General features: G+C 41.8%; 1 protein-coding gene and 1 long non-coding RNA gene across 2 annotated transcripts in view; one reads left to right on the forward strand and one right to left on the reverse strand.

The window, feature by feature from the left end:
• LOC310923546 (F-box only protein 15-like) overlaps positions 1–11,545 on the reverse strand; it is a gene marked incomplete at its 3' end in the record, with an annotated part of 33,427 nt that extends 21,882 nt beyond the window's left edge. Inside the window, exons 1-5 of the mRNA XM_083885508.1 lie at positions 11,014–11,545; positions 7,572–7,685; positions 5,566–5,670; positions 1,801–2,034; positions 1,341–1,550 (exon numbers count right to left, since the gene is read on the reverse strand). Of these exons, the coding sequence (XP_083741634.1) occupies positions 1,341–1,550; positions 1,801–2,034; positions 5,566–5,670; positions 7,572–7,685; positions 11,014–11,033 (683 nt within the window). The 5' untranslated portion in view covers positions 11,034–11,545. The remainder of the gene's footprint in view (positions 1–1,340; positions 1,551–1,800; positions 2,035–5,565; positions 5,671–7,571; positions 7,686–11,013) is intronic.
• A 1,433-nt stretch (positions 11,546–12,978) lies between these two features.
• Positions 12,979–14,569, forward strand: LOC310923544. Its single transcript, XR_014592617.1, has 3 exons — positions 12,979–13,122; positions 14,288–14,350; positions 14,451–14,569. It is a non-coding gene; the product is annotated as an uncharacterized lncRNA (long non-coding RNA).
• Positions 14,570–15,178: the final 609 nt, after the last annotated feature.

The raw sequence follows: 15,178 nt of genomic DNA on the forward strand, positions 1-15,178 counted from the left end.
ATTAGCTCCAAAAAAATCTTAAATATAAGTTCATGAACACTCTTATTAACTAATGATGCATTTTAAAAAAGGGCAGTAAGTAAGAGTTTGCATTACCTACTCAGAATGAAGAAGTCTTCCTCAAATCCTTTTCAGACTCAGGCTCTTACTATATTCAAAACAGTTCCTAGACTTCCACATAGTATCACTGTAATACCACCTACAATCAAACACTGAACACTGTCTGGGATGGGGCATCCACAACCTCCCTGGACAACCCATTCCAGTGTCACACCACTCTTACAGTAAAACATTTCTTCTTGATCAACATCAACCTTTTCCATCTTTAAGTCAATCAGGCCTGTCCCTGCACTACTGCCTTATAGTCTAAACAATGACATACTGAAATTGGTGAAACCACTGACTTCATCTCTAGTCACAATTTCTAAAACTTGTAACTCTGTGAAATAAACACATCAACTGCCTGCAAGCTTTTTTATTTTCTACATATGAATCATCATCTCGGTAAAACAACTACATTTCCCACATAATTTGACTGCAAGACTTGTTCAGTTAACTTTATACAAAAGGCTTCTCTTGATTTATTTGTTTTATAAGTATATACTCTGCTTATGGTTGAAGAACCAGATGTTTTGTAGGTGACCAATTCCCTCTTTTCAGAGCTCTATGGCCAGGGGCTTTGTGTAAGAAGCAGGCAGCTGACTCTGTACCTACTATACACACAGGCCCAGATGTGGGCAAAACTCCTTGACAGCAACCAAATACCTCAAATAAACACTTTTCATTTATTTTTTAGAATATAATGACAAAAACCACTGTACACATGTAAATTAAAAAACAAGGGACATGCTGTGGACTGTGTGACTTCATATGCATGTACTGAAGACTGCACACATAGTTAAACATCAAGTTCCCTAAATTCATATACACACCTACCAGACAGAAAACAAATTTTAACAACATAGAATACCTGACTGTAGCCACATAAATACTGATTAACTCTTCCAAGCTAAATTTCTCACAATAAAGTCTTCTAGATTTACATTTTTCTTTCATGCTCTAGGGCTTAGATTCAGCTTTCCAAGTCAGGACCTATCAGCCTGCATATCACATGCCAATTAACCTATGAATTAATGCCATAGCTTGCTGGATTATACTATTTCTACTATTCCTCTCTAAAAAGCTCTACCAAAGAGAAGAACATAGAAAGAACTACTGCGGGGAGGCTTTCAAATGAAGGGTTAACTTATTGAATCAAACAAATGTCAGATAGGTCCTACAGACATATTATCAATCAGTTACACCCAAAAAGTCCTCAAAAATCCTATATTAAAACTCACCCATTCTTGCTGGGAGGTCTGTTTTGGTCAGGAAGCAATGGTGTAACTCCAAACAGTTTTAGGGTTGACAGGATGTCCAAGCATGGCCAGTCTGTACCATACCAAAGTATGGTAACAGATGTGTCCTTAAATGATAGTTTTGGATTCTCTACTACATGTTCTTTTCCATTTTTGTCCTTTAGAACAATTATCCAACTCAAGCCAGAGACTCTGTTATTTAGGAATTGAGAGGGGAGAGGAGTGTTTAAAAACAAATTCTCAAAGTGATAAAATTTAAACTATGCTTTCAACAGAATTTTTACATTTCTACTAACTGCGACTCAGTTTCAGTCATTTATAGATTATCATTGTATCATTCCATTATGATATACATTTTATAGCTCTAATTCTATACTACTCCAAGCCATTAATGTTTTGTACATTGTTCTGAAGTAAATCTTTGTGACAAGGCATTGCTTACTTCATAGCTTCTTTGGTTTTACATGGAAGACCTGTGTAAGGATCTAGAAATTTAACGAGTCGCATTACTCTAGTCTTGAAGGCACACGTTTGTTTGAAGATGTATTCTTTCTTCCAGTACCCAGGCTTTTTATCATGTAGAGCAGCACGGCCCAAAGAAACAGCTTCTGTTTGTTTAGACTTCATTTTCCATTTTGGTTGCAAATAATTGGAATAAAGTTTCAGCCAAATTCCACTGAAAATAAAAATAGAATAAAGAGGAGTAAATTTCAAGAATAGTCACTTCATTTTTACATGCACATCTCAGCTACCACTGAGCACAGTGTTAGCAAAAAACCAGTCTTGTCTGTCTTCTCAAAAATATGGGATCCAGGATGAAGCTCTGTGACAGCACAGTCAGTCAGCAAGTAAGTGAAAACTGATAAAGGTTAAGCAGAAATTTTTGAAAATTCCACCCTAAAACAATGATGTGTCCTCCTCATAGAAAATCAGCTAGTGGAAAAAGTGGTTTAATATCTCCTATTCAAGAAAGACCATCTGTAGACTTCAAGTTTCTCAGTTCAGCTGAGGAGGACAATTAGAATCACCTTTGTTTGGTGGTACTAATGTAATTTCAATCCTTTCTGCACTCTCTTTGGAAAAGCCCAGAGAAGACATGACTTTCTGAAGTCAAAGAAATATGTGACTGTAATGATGGGTTCATCTCTTTCATGCCAGGAAAACTATTAGTTCACATTTCAGCCCCTCACACCCCAGTATCTCTAGCACACCCCAGTATCTCTAGGACAATTCACAGAACATTGAGTCCAGGAACCTACAAAAATTCAATCAATAATCTGTGAATATAGGTTGCCAATAAGTTTTCTAATTTTGAAATGCTAGACACACAGTGTACATAACTGCACTGAAGAAAATTACTAGTGAGGGCAACAAATAGTTGAGACATTTTCTACCATTTATCAGCAAGGCTACCAGTTCTCACTTATCCTCAGGCAAACTTACACTAGCATGTATGGTATGGCATCTTCCCTTCTCCTTAAAGTATTCAAGGACTAGATCCATCCCACACTGCCTCCTACCCATCAAAAGCATTCTCAATTCATTAGCTACTGAGAATAACTCCCCACATATTGAGAGCCAGCTCTGGTTATTGATGCAAGCAGACCCAGGAATTTCGCAAAAACCTTCCAGCCTGCTGCTCTGCAGATATAGACAGAATTCCCCACTGCCATTTTTTAAGACAAAAGTGTCTAAAACACACAGACCAATAAGTTACCATAACTGGTAAAGGTGGGTTCACAGTCAACATGAGTTTTCAACCTTCCATTCACCAAAAGCAGAGTGGGAAGGGTAACATAAAGAACAATCCCCATAACTGAAACAAAGTTTTAAAATCCTTCTACTTTAAGACCATAAAGGGTAGCCAAGTTACCAGACAGTATAAAAACATTTCTGATGGAGGGGGAAAGTTCTTTTTTTAACTCCAAAGCAGTTTAGAACTGTCCAGTCATGAAAAAAGGAGAGATGTCCTTAACATAACATCACATGGGGAATTTGAGCTGTGTATCATCCAATTGGTCTTCACCAGCCTAAAACACCCAGTAAAATAACCTCCTATAAAACTTTCCTGATAACTAGAAACTCCTTCCCAAAAAAAGATATCCTTTGATGGAGAGAGATACTCTGCATCTTACTGTATGATGCTGAAAAGACAGGGCTTAGTACTAGGCATTTCCTGCATTTTGAAGTTGCAGGCTCAGGCAATTTAGTTGACTGAAGATAGACTAAGGACAAATACCTACCATGTTCATCCTCACTCTCAGAAACATATTGCATCTTCCTTTCCCAAAACAGTGTTGGGCAAGCAAAGAAATTAGTTCAAGAAACTCAAAAATTCAGCTAGGGCAGGGAGACAGAGAAGAAGATGAAGGAGGACTTGGAATCACAAGTGTTTAGGAAGGTATCACTTCCCCTTCATCCTCAACTTCTGAAGAAGTCAGGGCAGATAAATCAAAAAGGCATCCAACAGGGAAGCACAAGTTTGCCTCTTTCACAGCAGAATACATGCCCTGCCCTTCTTGCCTCAAATTGTTAATACTCATCTCAAGGTCTCTTACTGAACATGACTACAACAAACCAAACAAATCTTCTACTGCTAACTCAGATGCCAGAATCAGACACATCATCATCAGTCATCACTTGACCACAGTGGCAAAGACTTTGCCCTGTGCTCTCACTTCCTCTCACACAAGCACGTTCTGCTGGTGATCAGAATCCTCAGGCCTTCACAGGCAGACCATACCCATGAACTTCCCACACTGCATGGTAGGAAGGCTGGAATATCCCATGCTGTGACAAGGAGGGTACAGAAAGGGAGGGTCATAAACATTTCCTTGTCCTCAATAGTTACACTGGAGAGACATCAGTGCCAAGAACTGTTCAAGTGAACAGCCCAAAGACAAATCACTGCATTAGGCAGCACAGACATAGCACAATGAAAGACTGATGGTCCTGTTGCAACAAGGACAGCTCCCTGTACATCCAGGACACCAGAAATATCCTAAAAACCACAGTCAGATTTGTCACAGAAATATGCAGTGACTCCCATTAAAACTTCTGTTCATTCACTGCAAGATTCAGGGTCTTGAGAAGGTCCAGGAAAATCCATCAGGAAGAAATTACCTGGTCCCCCCTGAACCAGTCAGGCTCCTAGATAAGAGAAACTAACTCTTTCCAAAGTCTCATTTGTGCACGCACACTAATCTCTATTGAGATTAGAAAATGGAAACAGACATTGTCGAGATGGAGACAGATGAATCATCTTCCCCTGGACAGCCACAGTGATTTTATCCTGCTTCACCATCCTGAAGTGGAAAACACATACCAAGATTGGTAATTTGTGTCAACTATGCAATTTTTATCTACCCTCAAAACCTAAATCTGGATTACAGATCTTCCCTTTAAACTCATCAGTTCTAAAGGTATTAATGCCAAGGTAAACCAACTAATTCACCACACAATTTTTAGTAAATAAGGGAGAAATAGATTCATACCTGGTACAGCAACTTCCTATAGAGGAAGACATTTTCTCATTCAAACAACACTAATGCAGTAGAATCCTACAAAGAAAAGGATGCCCAGATCCTAGTTATCACACACCAACCCAAGTCTCTCCTCTTTACCCTTTCACAAAATTATCATGATATTGGTTGGAGCAATTTATGAACTCTGTATAAGCAATCCTTATTAAAAAACGTGTCGGTATTTATCTTTGTCTCTTTTGTTCTCATTTAGACGTCACCAAAGAGTCACAAACAGAGCAACAGATAAAAACCACTAGTGGATCATTTGATTGAATCAATTCCTCTTCAAAAATCTAATGAAAGAATAAAGTATGCAGGACTTCAAAATTGTCAAAGCTACAATTCCATAAAGCTACTGGCAACACACCATTAAGGATCACCTGAACCGAAAAGTTTCTGCAGGTCCATGTGAATACAAATAAATATATAGAAATTTTAAAATTAAAAAAGTGCTAACACCAACATTTCAAAGCACTGGATTTAGTTTTTGCCTCATAACCCCCAATAAACAACAGGCCCTGCACAGCTAGAATTGCATGCAACATGTACTGTACGCTGTGCAGGGCAATTTCAGCAGAGTAACTGCCCAGAGGTGCTCTGGCATCAGAGAAACTGAACTGGAAAGACTCATAATTCAGGTAAACACAACTAGGGCACAAACTGAGATCTTCTCTCTTCCTTACTTGTCATTGGCCAACTCATAGAAGCGTCTATTCACACAACCAAGAGACAGTAGGGACACAGCATCTAAATAGGAAAATATCTTCAGCAGCATTTCTGATGGCATGCTAGAAAAGAAGAGAAAGAGGAATTCTGTTAGACTTGCCTGCAAACTCCAGAAATTACAATGGCAGAGAATTTTAATTTCAAACCAGACAAAAACAGAAGAGGTGGAAAGCAGCAGGTTGTAAACAGATGAAACAAAAAATCACCTAAAGAGTTAAATTGTGGAGTTTGGGCTGTAACTTCACTCTTTGGTATGTGGCATTTGCCTAAAATAATTCATCACAACTTATTCCAGTGGCACAGCACGATTACACAAAAAGTTGTAAGTTTGAGGTTTTATTAGACTTTGTTAACTTTAACTATGTTTGATATGAAACTATCTCATTTAGCTTCAGTTCCTTACTGCTTGTACCATGATTTTAACCACAATTCCACAATCACCAGCATTTGCAAAACTGCAGATACATTCACTCTCCCTTTTGACTGCCGCGTCTGGCCTGAGAACGCACCAGGACAGAAATGTCCTAGTCTAACAGCAAGATCATGCTCTACCTCATCATCATCTCCAAACTGTACGTGCTCAGGGGTCTTGTGCAGTTTTCATTTATGTCAGCAGAAAGATGTGAACTTCAAAGTAAGAGCCAAGTGATATCCTGAAAATGCCAATGTCTCTGCATCTGGAAGGCTGCCTGAAATGCAGGAGCCAGTCTAGGCATGACAAGCAGAACATACCCTGGGATTGAGCCAAAGTGATTTTTGCATTAGCAGACATGAACCTCATACAATTTGAGCAGTAGCTCATAGCTGCAGAGTTTAAAATACACGCATTTTATACTCTTAATTTTTTTGAGCATTGAGTATGGCCACATCAAAATCACTGCTGAAAATAAAAGGTGCTGTGAAAGTCAACACCCCATCTGTGCCTCTTGTCCTTTTACTAAGGGGTTATTTGCAACACTTGTTGATTTATGACACTGTTTCAGAAGCAGAGAGCTTTAAAGGGTAGCACAACAATGCCAATACCTCAATGTTTGTATTAAACTCACAATCTTAGTTACATTGACATAGAAATAACATGCAAAAACTTGCACTGTTATTATGTGAAATAACTCATAAACTCTAAGTCCAAAGCAATTAGTGCACTCATTCCAGAGACAATTTAGAAGTGATACCTTAAAAAGCTGCAAATTAGCTAAAATAATATACTTGATCCAGAATTTTCAACAGCAGTTTTTACAGCTGTATTCTTTCTCCTTTGAAGGAAGCTGATTTTTTTTTCTTTTTTCTCTCACTATCACACCAGTCAGACAGCATAGAGGTGCTGAACTGGCCATCCAATGCAAAACAGAGAAATCACTACACAGTAGTGATCAAATGTATAAAACTAATTGCTTTTTCAGGTAACATAGTCTTAGAATATTTTTTGTAAAAATGTAACTAATTTTCAAAAAGAAAACAACTCATAATTATATTGAAACTACTCTTTCACTGCCAAGCAGGAAGAGAAACATTTACCTTGCAGTAAATATGCAGCAGCCAGTAATTCCTCCCTCCTTTTATCCCAATCCACCATTCTCAGCCTCTCCATACACTAAGATACACTTGATGACAACCAATAACCAAGAGAAACACATGAAGTTTAATTCCAATCTGGCTTTTATTGAAGTAATAAAATAACAATTTTTATTCTCAAGGAACAACACTGCCCATGACTTCCAAAGAAGTTGCTGAAGGCTTCACATGGCTTGGAAAACCTACATAATCCTTATGAACCTAGCAAATAACACAAAGGAGAACCATGCCAGAAAACATTAGAAGGTGAACACAGGATCCCAAAGCAGGCCAGGAAAGAAAATCTTTTCAACTCAGAATATTTGACATAGAAATCTCCAAGATATGAATACAATTACTGCAAGCAGTCAAAAGGCAGTTTACAGGGTGACTTACTCACAGACATACTCACCTCTCAAAGCTCATGTTTCGTTTCAGTTTTCTGGGAGGTGTCAAATACAGACTTTCAATGCCAGCATTTACACTTTCAGAACATTCCCCAGGCCTGGCAGCAAAGGTCCTTAACCTACTTGTAAGAAGGAAAAGCTGTTAACACATATTCACAAAATGAAGAAATACGCATATTGCGCACACCTAGACACAACACTTCAACCAAGGCAGGATGCAGGGAATACACCACGTGGCAATCATTATGATTTGAACAATTACACCCAAGTTAAAATACCTGGCATCAGGAAGATTCAGATTTAAACTCACAGCTGTCAACCCTGTGATTGATCTCTCACAGCAGGCAAAGGCAATAATAGTGTTGCTGCTCCCCCAAATCAGTTTGAATCTGGTAGAGGTTTATTACCCTTAGACAGCTGCACCCCTGTGGCCACTACAGCCAAGCTCCACTGAGGCCCCTGCAGCAAGTCAAACTCACTGATTATTCTTCTGTTTCACAACATTACTCCAGAGACATTTTTGAGCCACTCAACTTTGCTAAGCGATTAAAAGATACCAGATAAAAACAATACGTTGAAACTTCCTCAGAAACTGCTGAGGTTCAAAAAGAATTTGTATCCTTTCAAGCATAAACAAAAAGAAAGGAGATTTAACCCATGAAACAGAGAGCAGCTAACAAGGTCTAAGGGATGTCTAGGTGTTAGACAGACAAATTACTTGTCGGTAGAATTGCTTTAGTAAGGTTTATGGTTTGACACGCTTCAAAGATTTCAGATGTAGTGAGAGGTTAACAAAGCTTGGGAAGAAGGATGACCACTGAGAGTGGACACAAAGAATGCAGAATTTACAGGCCAGAGGGATACCTGGAACAACTCCCAAGATAAGGAAGAAACTATTAAAGCCAACTCAGCAATTGTGCTGAAATCAGCTACAGCTTCCAGAAATGTGAGACTGCCACCACTGACTCAAAAAAGAGAAAGACTGAGCATGCAAACTAATCAGCATGAGAAGCAAGAGAATTGTTAACCAACAGAAGATAGAAAATTAATTAATAAGAGAATTATGTAGCTTGTAGCCAAGGAACTAATTCCTTCCTTTGCTAAATGCCACCCAGCACTGTGCAGAACTGTAAATACATCAAATAACTCCATGTCTGGATTGGTCTCTTGCACACCATGGTGAAAGAACCTGCTCTGGCAACATTTCCACATCACAGTTGGGATAGAAAAGGAAGAAACTTTGCATATTTCTAACACAAATTCTTACAATCCAACTGCTCACAGATTTTTCCAAGTTTTCTGATAGAAAGATCTTTGTCAGCTGTAATTGCAAACAAATCCTATCATTAATCCACAGAGAAAGATGGGGACAGAGTTTCAATCTTAAACCAAATCCTTACACTTCATACCCTCGGATGCCACTGAACAAGCAGAGCTCCCCATTCACTGCATTACTGACGCTTTAAATTGCCAGCAGATTTCCAACACCTGGTCAAACCAGCTCGGGGTTTCTAGGCAACCAATCCATATGGGGGGGAAATAGCTAATTTTGAAGTATATGGTTATCATATACATTTAATAAGTTCTTGATTTAAGATTGATTTATGCTTAAAGAAAAAAAAAATCAAAATAAATTAACAGCGCTGGCCTACATTGTCAACTGTGCTATGTAAAACAAAACAAAAATATCCAAGACACTTTACTAAGAATTGTTACAAGCTTAACAAAAAGACATGCACATTTGAGCTTGGGTGCTAACCAACTACATTAACAACTACAAAAAAGTAGTCTTGTAATAAATACAATCTGGAGATCAAACAAAGGGTTTTACTAATGTATCATTATCAAAAACACTTAGATGATGAGGCCCTAAACACTTAGATGATGAAGCAGTAACAAACTGCTGTTAAAGGGATTTAGAGACACAAGTTGTGTTCAACAGCAGCAGAGCCATCACTTCTGTATGTTCCAGGGCAGCACATCCCAGGCTATTCTGCCCTAAATCCATGCTGAAAGCAGAGAGTTTGGGCATACTCTCTAGGGATGCAATTTCACAAACTCCAGGCACAGAAATAATTCAGATACGAAGCTGGATTCTGGATTTTAAAATAAGCTACCTTGGACAAGCATAAACTGCACAGACTGTCCTTCTTGCTCATTTTAACCACTAACCTCTCCCTTCTTCACTCCAGGGAGAAATATCTGAGGGAAGAAACACTTTGCCCATGGGTGCCTTGAAAACTTTAATGTAATAGCTATTGTTTTTGTAAGCTTCAATTTTAAAAAAAATCTGCTGAACTTTTGTATTCGCCAAAACAAAAATATTCTCAAGGTGTGAAGAAACAAACAGCAACCGAATCCATAAATTACTTTTCAAGTACTGCGTGTGCTAAGATTTTAAATTAGCATTAACAAAATGCTTTTAGGTTGCATTGACACAGTTTGGGCAGATTAGCCTAAGATGAAAGTCAATGACAGCTGTTACACCCCCTCTTTAGAGACTTCTAGAACTGAGATGATCTTACTCAAGAGGCACAACTTCAATTGCTTTTTCATTAGCTTTCAACCTGTGGGGCTCACTTTTCCAGTATTTTCATTTTCATACCCTATAATACTTGCAATGTGCCTTGGTTTTTTGATGGTCAGCAAACAATTGTCTTCTGAGAAACATTTCAAATGATGTACACAAAGTTTTAAGTAGTGAAAAAACGTGTCTCCTCCACCTCTGTAAGCGTATGCAGGGAAAAAGAAAAATTACAATGATGTTTTGGATGGGTTGGTTGTGGGTTTTTTTTTTTCCTTCAGCTGTCTATTTCAATTTAATTTTTAAAGGGTGGATATTACCCCAATCCATTAGCAGGTTGAAAAAAGGCAAAAAAACCCACCCAAAAAACAGCAGGGGGAATGAAACTGCTATGAAACCTAAGGCTGTAGAAATGGGTTAGCAGAAAAATCTGTTTTCTCAACTTTGCCTCTAAGACTGATGCTTTAAAATTTTGAAAGCCTACCCTGTACTGTAAGAATTATGGTAATCACACCTTCCACAGCGAAACCCTCCTATTTATCACAAAACCCAAACTACCCTGGACGTATAAAGCAGCCACTAAACTAACTTTGTGGGTACCCATTACAGCATCTCCTCCAAGCTGAAGGACACAGAAGTTTAGGCTCCCCAGGCAGGAAAAAAAGTGTTAACCCCAGGCCTCTGTGCACCTGGCAACACCAGCGTTCTCCACTGCAAGGCGTCCACTGGGCCAGGAGAGGAGAGTACCATGCCCACAGCCCTCGCCACGAAGACTCGAGAGCTGGAAACCAGAGCCGTGCAACACGTGAAATAAGTTTTTCAGAGGAGCAATGGGAGCTGAGGGAAAACAATTAAACCCCCCTCCCCGTTAAAGGTGAAGAAGGCCGAGCGGGCGGCCCCGGGCCGGCAGAGCCCACGGTTACCTGCCCCGGCCCGTCGCCATGGCCGCTCCAGCACGGGACAGCGCCGGCCTCGCACCGCCCGCGGGGAGGGCAGGGAAGGAACAAGGGCAGCCACCCCCCGGGGCACGCCCTGGGGCGGGGTGGGCCGGAACGGCGGCGCCCGGAGCGCTGGCTGAGGGCGGGCGGGGCCGAGGCGGGGCCGAGCGGGGCCGGGAGCGCTGGCTGAGGGCGGGCGGGGCTGGAGCGGGGCCGGGCGGGCACGGGGGAGGCGGTAACGGGGACGGCGGAGGTGCCTGAGCCTCGCCCCGGCTCCACGGCGAGCTCCGAGCTCTCGGGCACTGTGGGCTCGGGTCTCAGAATCACATAATTAATTAGGCTGGAAAATACCTCTGAGATTACTTTACAATTTATGACCAAACACCACCACGGCAGTTAGACCACAGCACTAAGTGCAGATTCCAGTCTTTCCTTAAACACCTCCAGACCCGGTGGCTCCACCACCTCCCTGAGCAGCCCATTCCAATGTCTAATTGCCTTTTCTGTGAAGAAATTCTTCCTAATATCCAACCCAGACCTCCCTAGTACAGCTTGAGGCCATTTCCTCTTGGAGAACAGGCCGAGTCCCACCTTCAGGCATTTGTGCAGAGTGATCAAGTCCCCCTGAGCCTCCTGTTCTCCAGGCTAAACATCCCCAGCTCCCTCGGCCACTCCTCAGACTTGTGCTCCAGACTCTTCACCAGCTCCACTGCCTTTCCCTGGACACACTCCAGCAACTCAATGTCCTTCTTAAATCGAGGGTGTCAAAACCGAACACAGTACTCTCAGTGGTGTGGCCTCAACAGTGCCTGATAAAAATAAAATGTTTATCCTACAATGTAACAGTGGAAAGCCACCTCAGTGGCACGTGGCACCTTTCCTCCCAGACCACCTTAAAAACGGAGAACCCGTTCCCATCAAGGAACTCTCAGGCGCCGCGCCCCCACCCCGGGTCAGAGATGGGGCGAGGGAGCCGCAGCGGAGCCGCCCGCCTCAGTGGAGCTCCAGCCGCGGAGCAGTCGGCCGTCTGGCACGGGGAGGTTCCGACCCCCGCCGCCGCCGCCGGAGCGGAAAGGAGCCGGCCGCTTTCCCCCCCCCAGGCTCAGCACAAAGAGTTCCAGCCGAAGAGCAGCCTGACTGCAGCCGCTCCCCGTGCCGGAGCGGAGAAAAGAGCCCCGGCCGCCCCGTCTGCCCGCAGTTGCCATGCTCCCCGTACGAGCCGCCCGCAGCCGCCACGCGGTCAGCCGCCTCGGCCAGATGAAGCGTCCCCGAGCTGGCCGGACCGCTGCCCCGCTTCAAGAGAAAAACCCCACACCCGCCACGTTCCACCTCCCACCGCACAAGCCCCGGTCCAAACCCCCACAACGTTGCCGCCGCTGTGAAGCAGCGTGAGACCGAAACGCCATTGCTGCGGCAAAGACTACCACGTGGCCGCAAAGAGCTTCAAGTGCCCGCCCCGGTGATCCCGCATGCAAATTAAAGACTCCAAAAGAGTCTCGGGATGAAATCTGACATAAAAAAACCCTTATCAAATAAAAACCAAGTAAAATTAAAACAGATAAGAACTAATACTCAGCCGTGTGGACCCTGAGGAATCAGAAGAGCTAATTTCTCCGGTTTTGCTTACTAGCCGTAAGTTAAAAAGACCAAACCGGAGATGAGACCACAGGAGAAAACAAAGAACTGTCAGGACTCTGGGGTTGCTCCCCAGGCGAGGGCCAGTCCTCCAGCTCTGTTGAATTGCATGCAGCAGAGCTGATAAAGCCCTCCTCCTCCACGGCGACCAAACCCCTCGGGCAAATATCAATAAGAGCTGATTAATAAAGGCGTTTATGGAGATTAGTATTTTCTCCGCCCATTTTTATTCATAACAACTGGGGGCTCGTCCGGGATTGGCCACGCCCAGAAGAGGACCGAGACGGGAAGGCGCCGCCCACCTTGGACCTCCTGGACAGCTGCTGCTCAGGGCCGCCCGTCGGGGAATCGGGACCCAGGCAGGAGGGCTGAAAGCTGCAAAGCCTGGCGGCGATAGCAAAGATGTGTCCGTGCAAAGGGCACTGAACGAGGAGACGCTGGTGTCGGCGGCTCAGAAAGGTAAGGCGCAGGATGCTGTACGCTGCTCAGCTAAAGTTTTGTAGTTCCAAACATCAAGTATCTAGGAAAAAAAAAAAAATAAATCTCAGCACACCGAGCCGGTTTCTTTTCGCATCATATTGTTTGGAGCAGCTATTACATTTCTATATATGCGTTGCACAATCAGAACAAATTATGTGATTTCTTCTAAATAATCTGTGGATTTAAGTAATTATCAGGCACAAGGTGTAGCAGACTCTCATTTTCCTTTTCAGAAGGAAAACCTATCACATGCAGCCTGACTGTAGGGCTGTTGGGATAAATTCACCTCCAACCAAATCGTCACTACACGTGATGGATTGCCTTCACTCATTCACTTCAGTGAAAAGTGATTACTGCATAATTAGCCTCAGAAAGTTTAAGTACTTTGAAATGATTTACAAAAAATGCCTTCAACTAATTAGAAGACTGCAGGAGAAATAGTTACTAACGTTTCCTCCTTAACTTGTACTCCACTAAAATGCACACTGCCACTAAAAGATAGTAGTCTCTTTCCAAATACTCAAATATTTTGAAAGAGAGACTCTCATATGACTTACTTTGAAGTATATACTGACACTTGTACTTTAGATCAAAATTGAAAGATAAAAACTAATCAAACAGCAGTTAGTTTTGTTAATAAATAAAATATTGTTTTGGGGCTAATATTGCCCCTTTTACTGTTCTATTGATTGCTAATTCATAAAACCGGTTATTTTCAGTGTGTGTGACTTTTAAGCTTTCACTTTTTTATTTTTACTTCTTTTCTTTGCATAAGGATTGCAGTGATTGTGCGTTTAGGTGGTAGTGTGAATACTGCAGTGCTAAATGCCTCATTAGTTCCTAAAAAATCTAGCTCTCATGTACCCAAGAAGTAGCAGTCATTGCTACTTTGGATCTTGCAAACATCTGGCAAACCGAAAGTAATAAGGCTTAACACTGACATGTAAGCATGACCTGTACAATGTAAGAGATGTTCCTTGGCCTGTTTTACAGCAATGTGGCATTATGGAAACTGTTACTGGAATTTTTTCTTCTGGTAAAACGTTGTTTGAACTACAGATTAACAGAAGAGCATTTATGTAAGAAAGGCATACAAGTGTTATCCAAGGCTGCAACTTATGTGTTATTATCTTTTTGATTTCAGTGAAAGAAGCTGGAAGAGACTTTACCTATTTTATTGTGGTGCTTGTTGGAATTGGTGTTACAGGTTATTTTTTTTAAATTACATTCTTTATCAGAAGACACTTCTCGTTAATTCCATCTGGTTTCATAAGTTTTCATTTCATCTGCTGTTGTCTCTGTTACAGGTGGCTTGTTCTATGTGATTTTTAAAGAGCTATTCTCTTCTTCTAGTCCAAATAAGATCTATGGAGATGCCTTGGAGAAATGCAGATCTCACCCCGAGGTTGGTTTTTGAACTTCAGTCATCAGTTTGTGTTTCTCAGTAGTTACTGCCTTTCTTCAAGTCAAAACTTCACACTAGGAATCTCACAAGCTACTTGAAGACCCGTGTGGTGCTTTAGCAGTTCTGCCAGTGCTTTTAGCTGGGATTGGCTGGGTCAGCTCCAGAGCAGAGCCTTCATCAGGACAGGTCAGTGCAAGCATTGAACTAGCCTGCTAGAAGCCAAGTGAGTGTGCCACAGCATAAAAACTGATGGAAATACAGTCTGTCTTTCAGAGCCTGGGCTTGTGTCACCATACAGAAACTCTTAGGGACTTACCTAAGTGCCTGCTAAATATAGAACTTGAATTCTCCATGTCAGAGAGGCAACTAGTCCCACTAAGTTGTGTAGATCTAACCTGCTGCCTTTTCTCAACACTCTTACTCTATTGTGACACTTCCCTATGGTTCTGTCATTCTGTGAAGCACTGCACTGATACCCAGGAATTGAAATTCTTCATTTGAAGCACAGTTAGCATTCCTTTGGCTAACAGGAAAACAGGCAGAGAACAGTCATGGGATCACACAGTCATCATAGCTAGGTGTAAACAAAAAAATCAGTGTGAAACTAGATTTTAAAAAACACTACTTCAG

This window comes from Zosterops lateralis (assembly GCF_965231275.1).
Source record: "Zosterops lateralis genome assembly, contig: HAP1_HAP1_SCAFFOLD_103, whole genome shotgun sequence".
NCBI classification, from domain to species: domain Eukaryota; kingdom Metazoa; phylum Chordata; class Aves; order Passeriformes; family Zosteropidae; genus Zosterops; species Zosterops lateralis.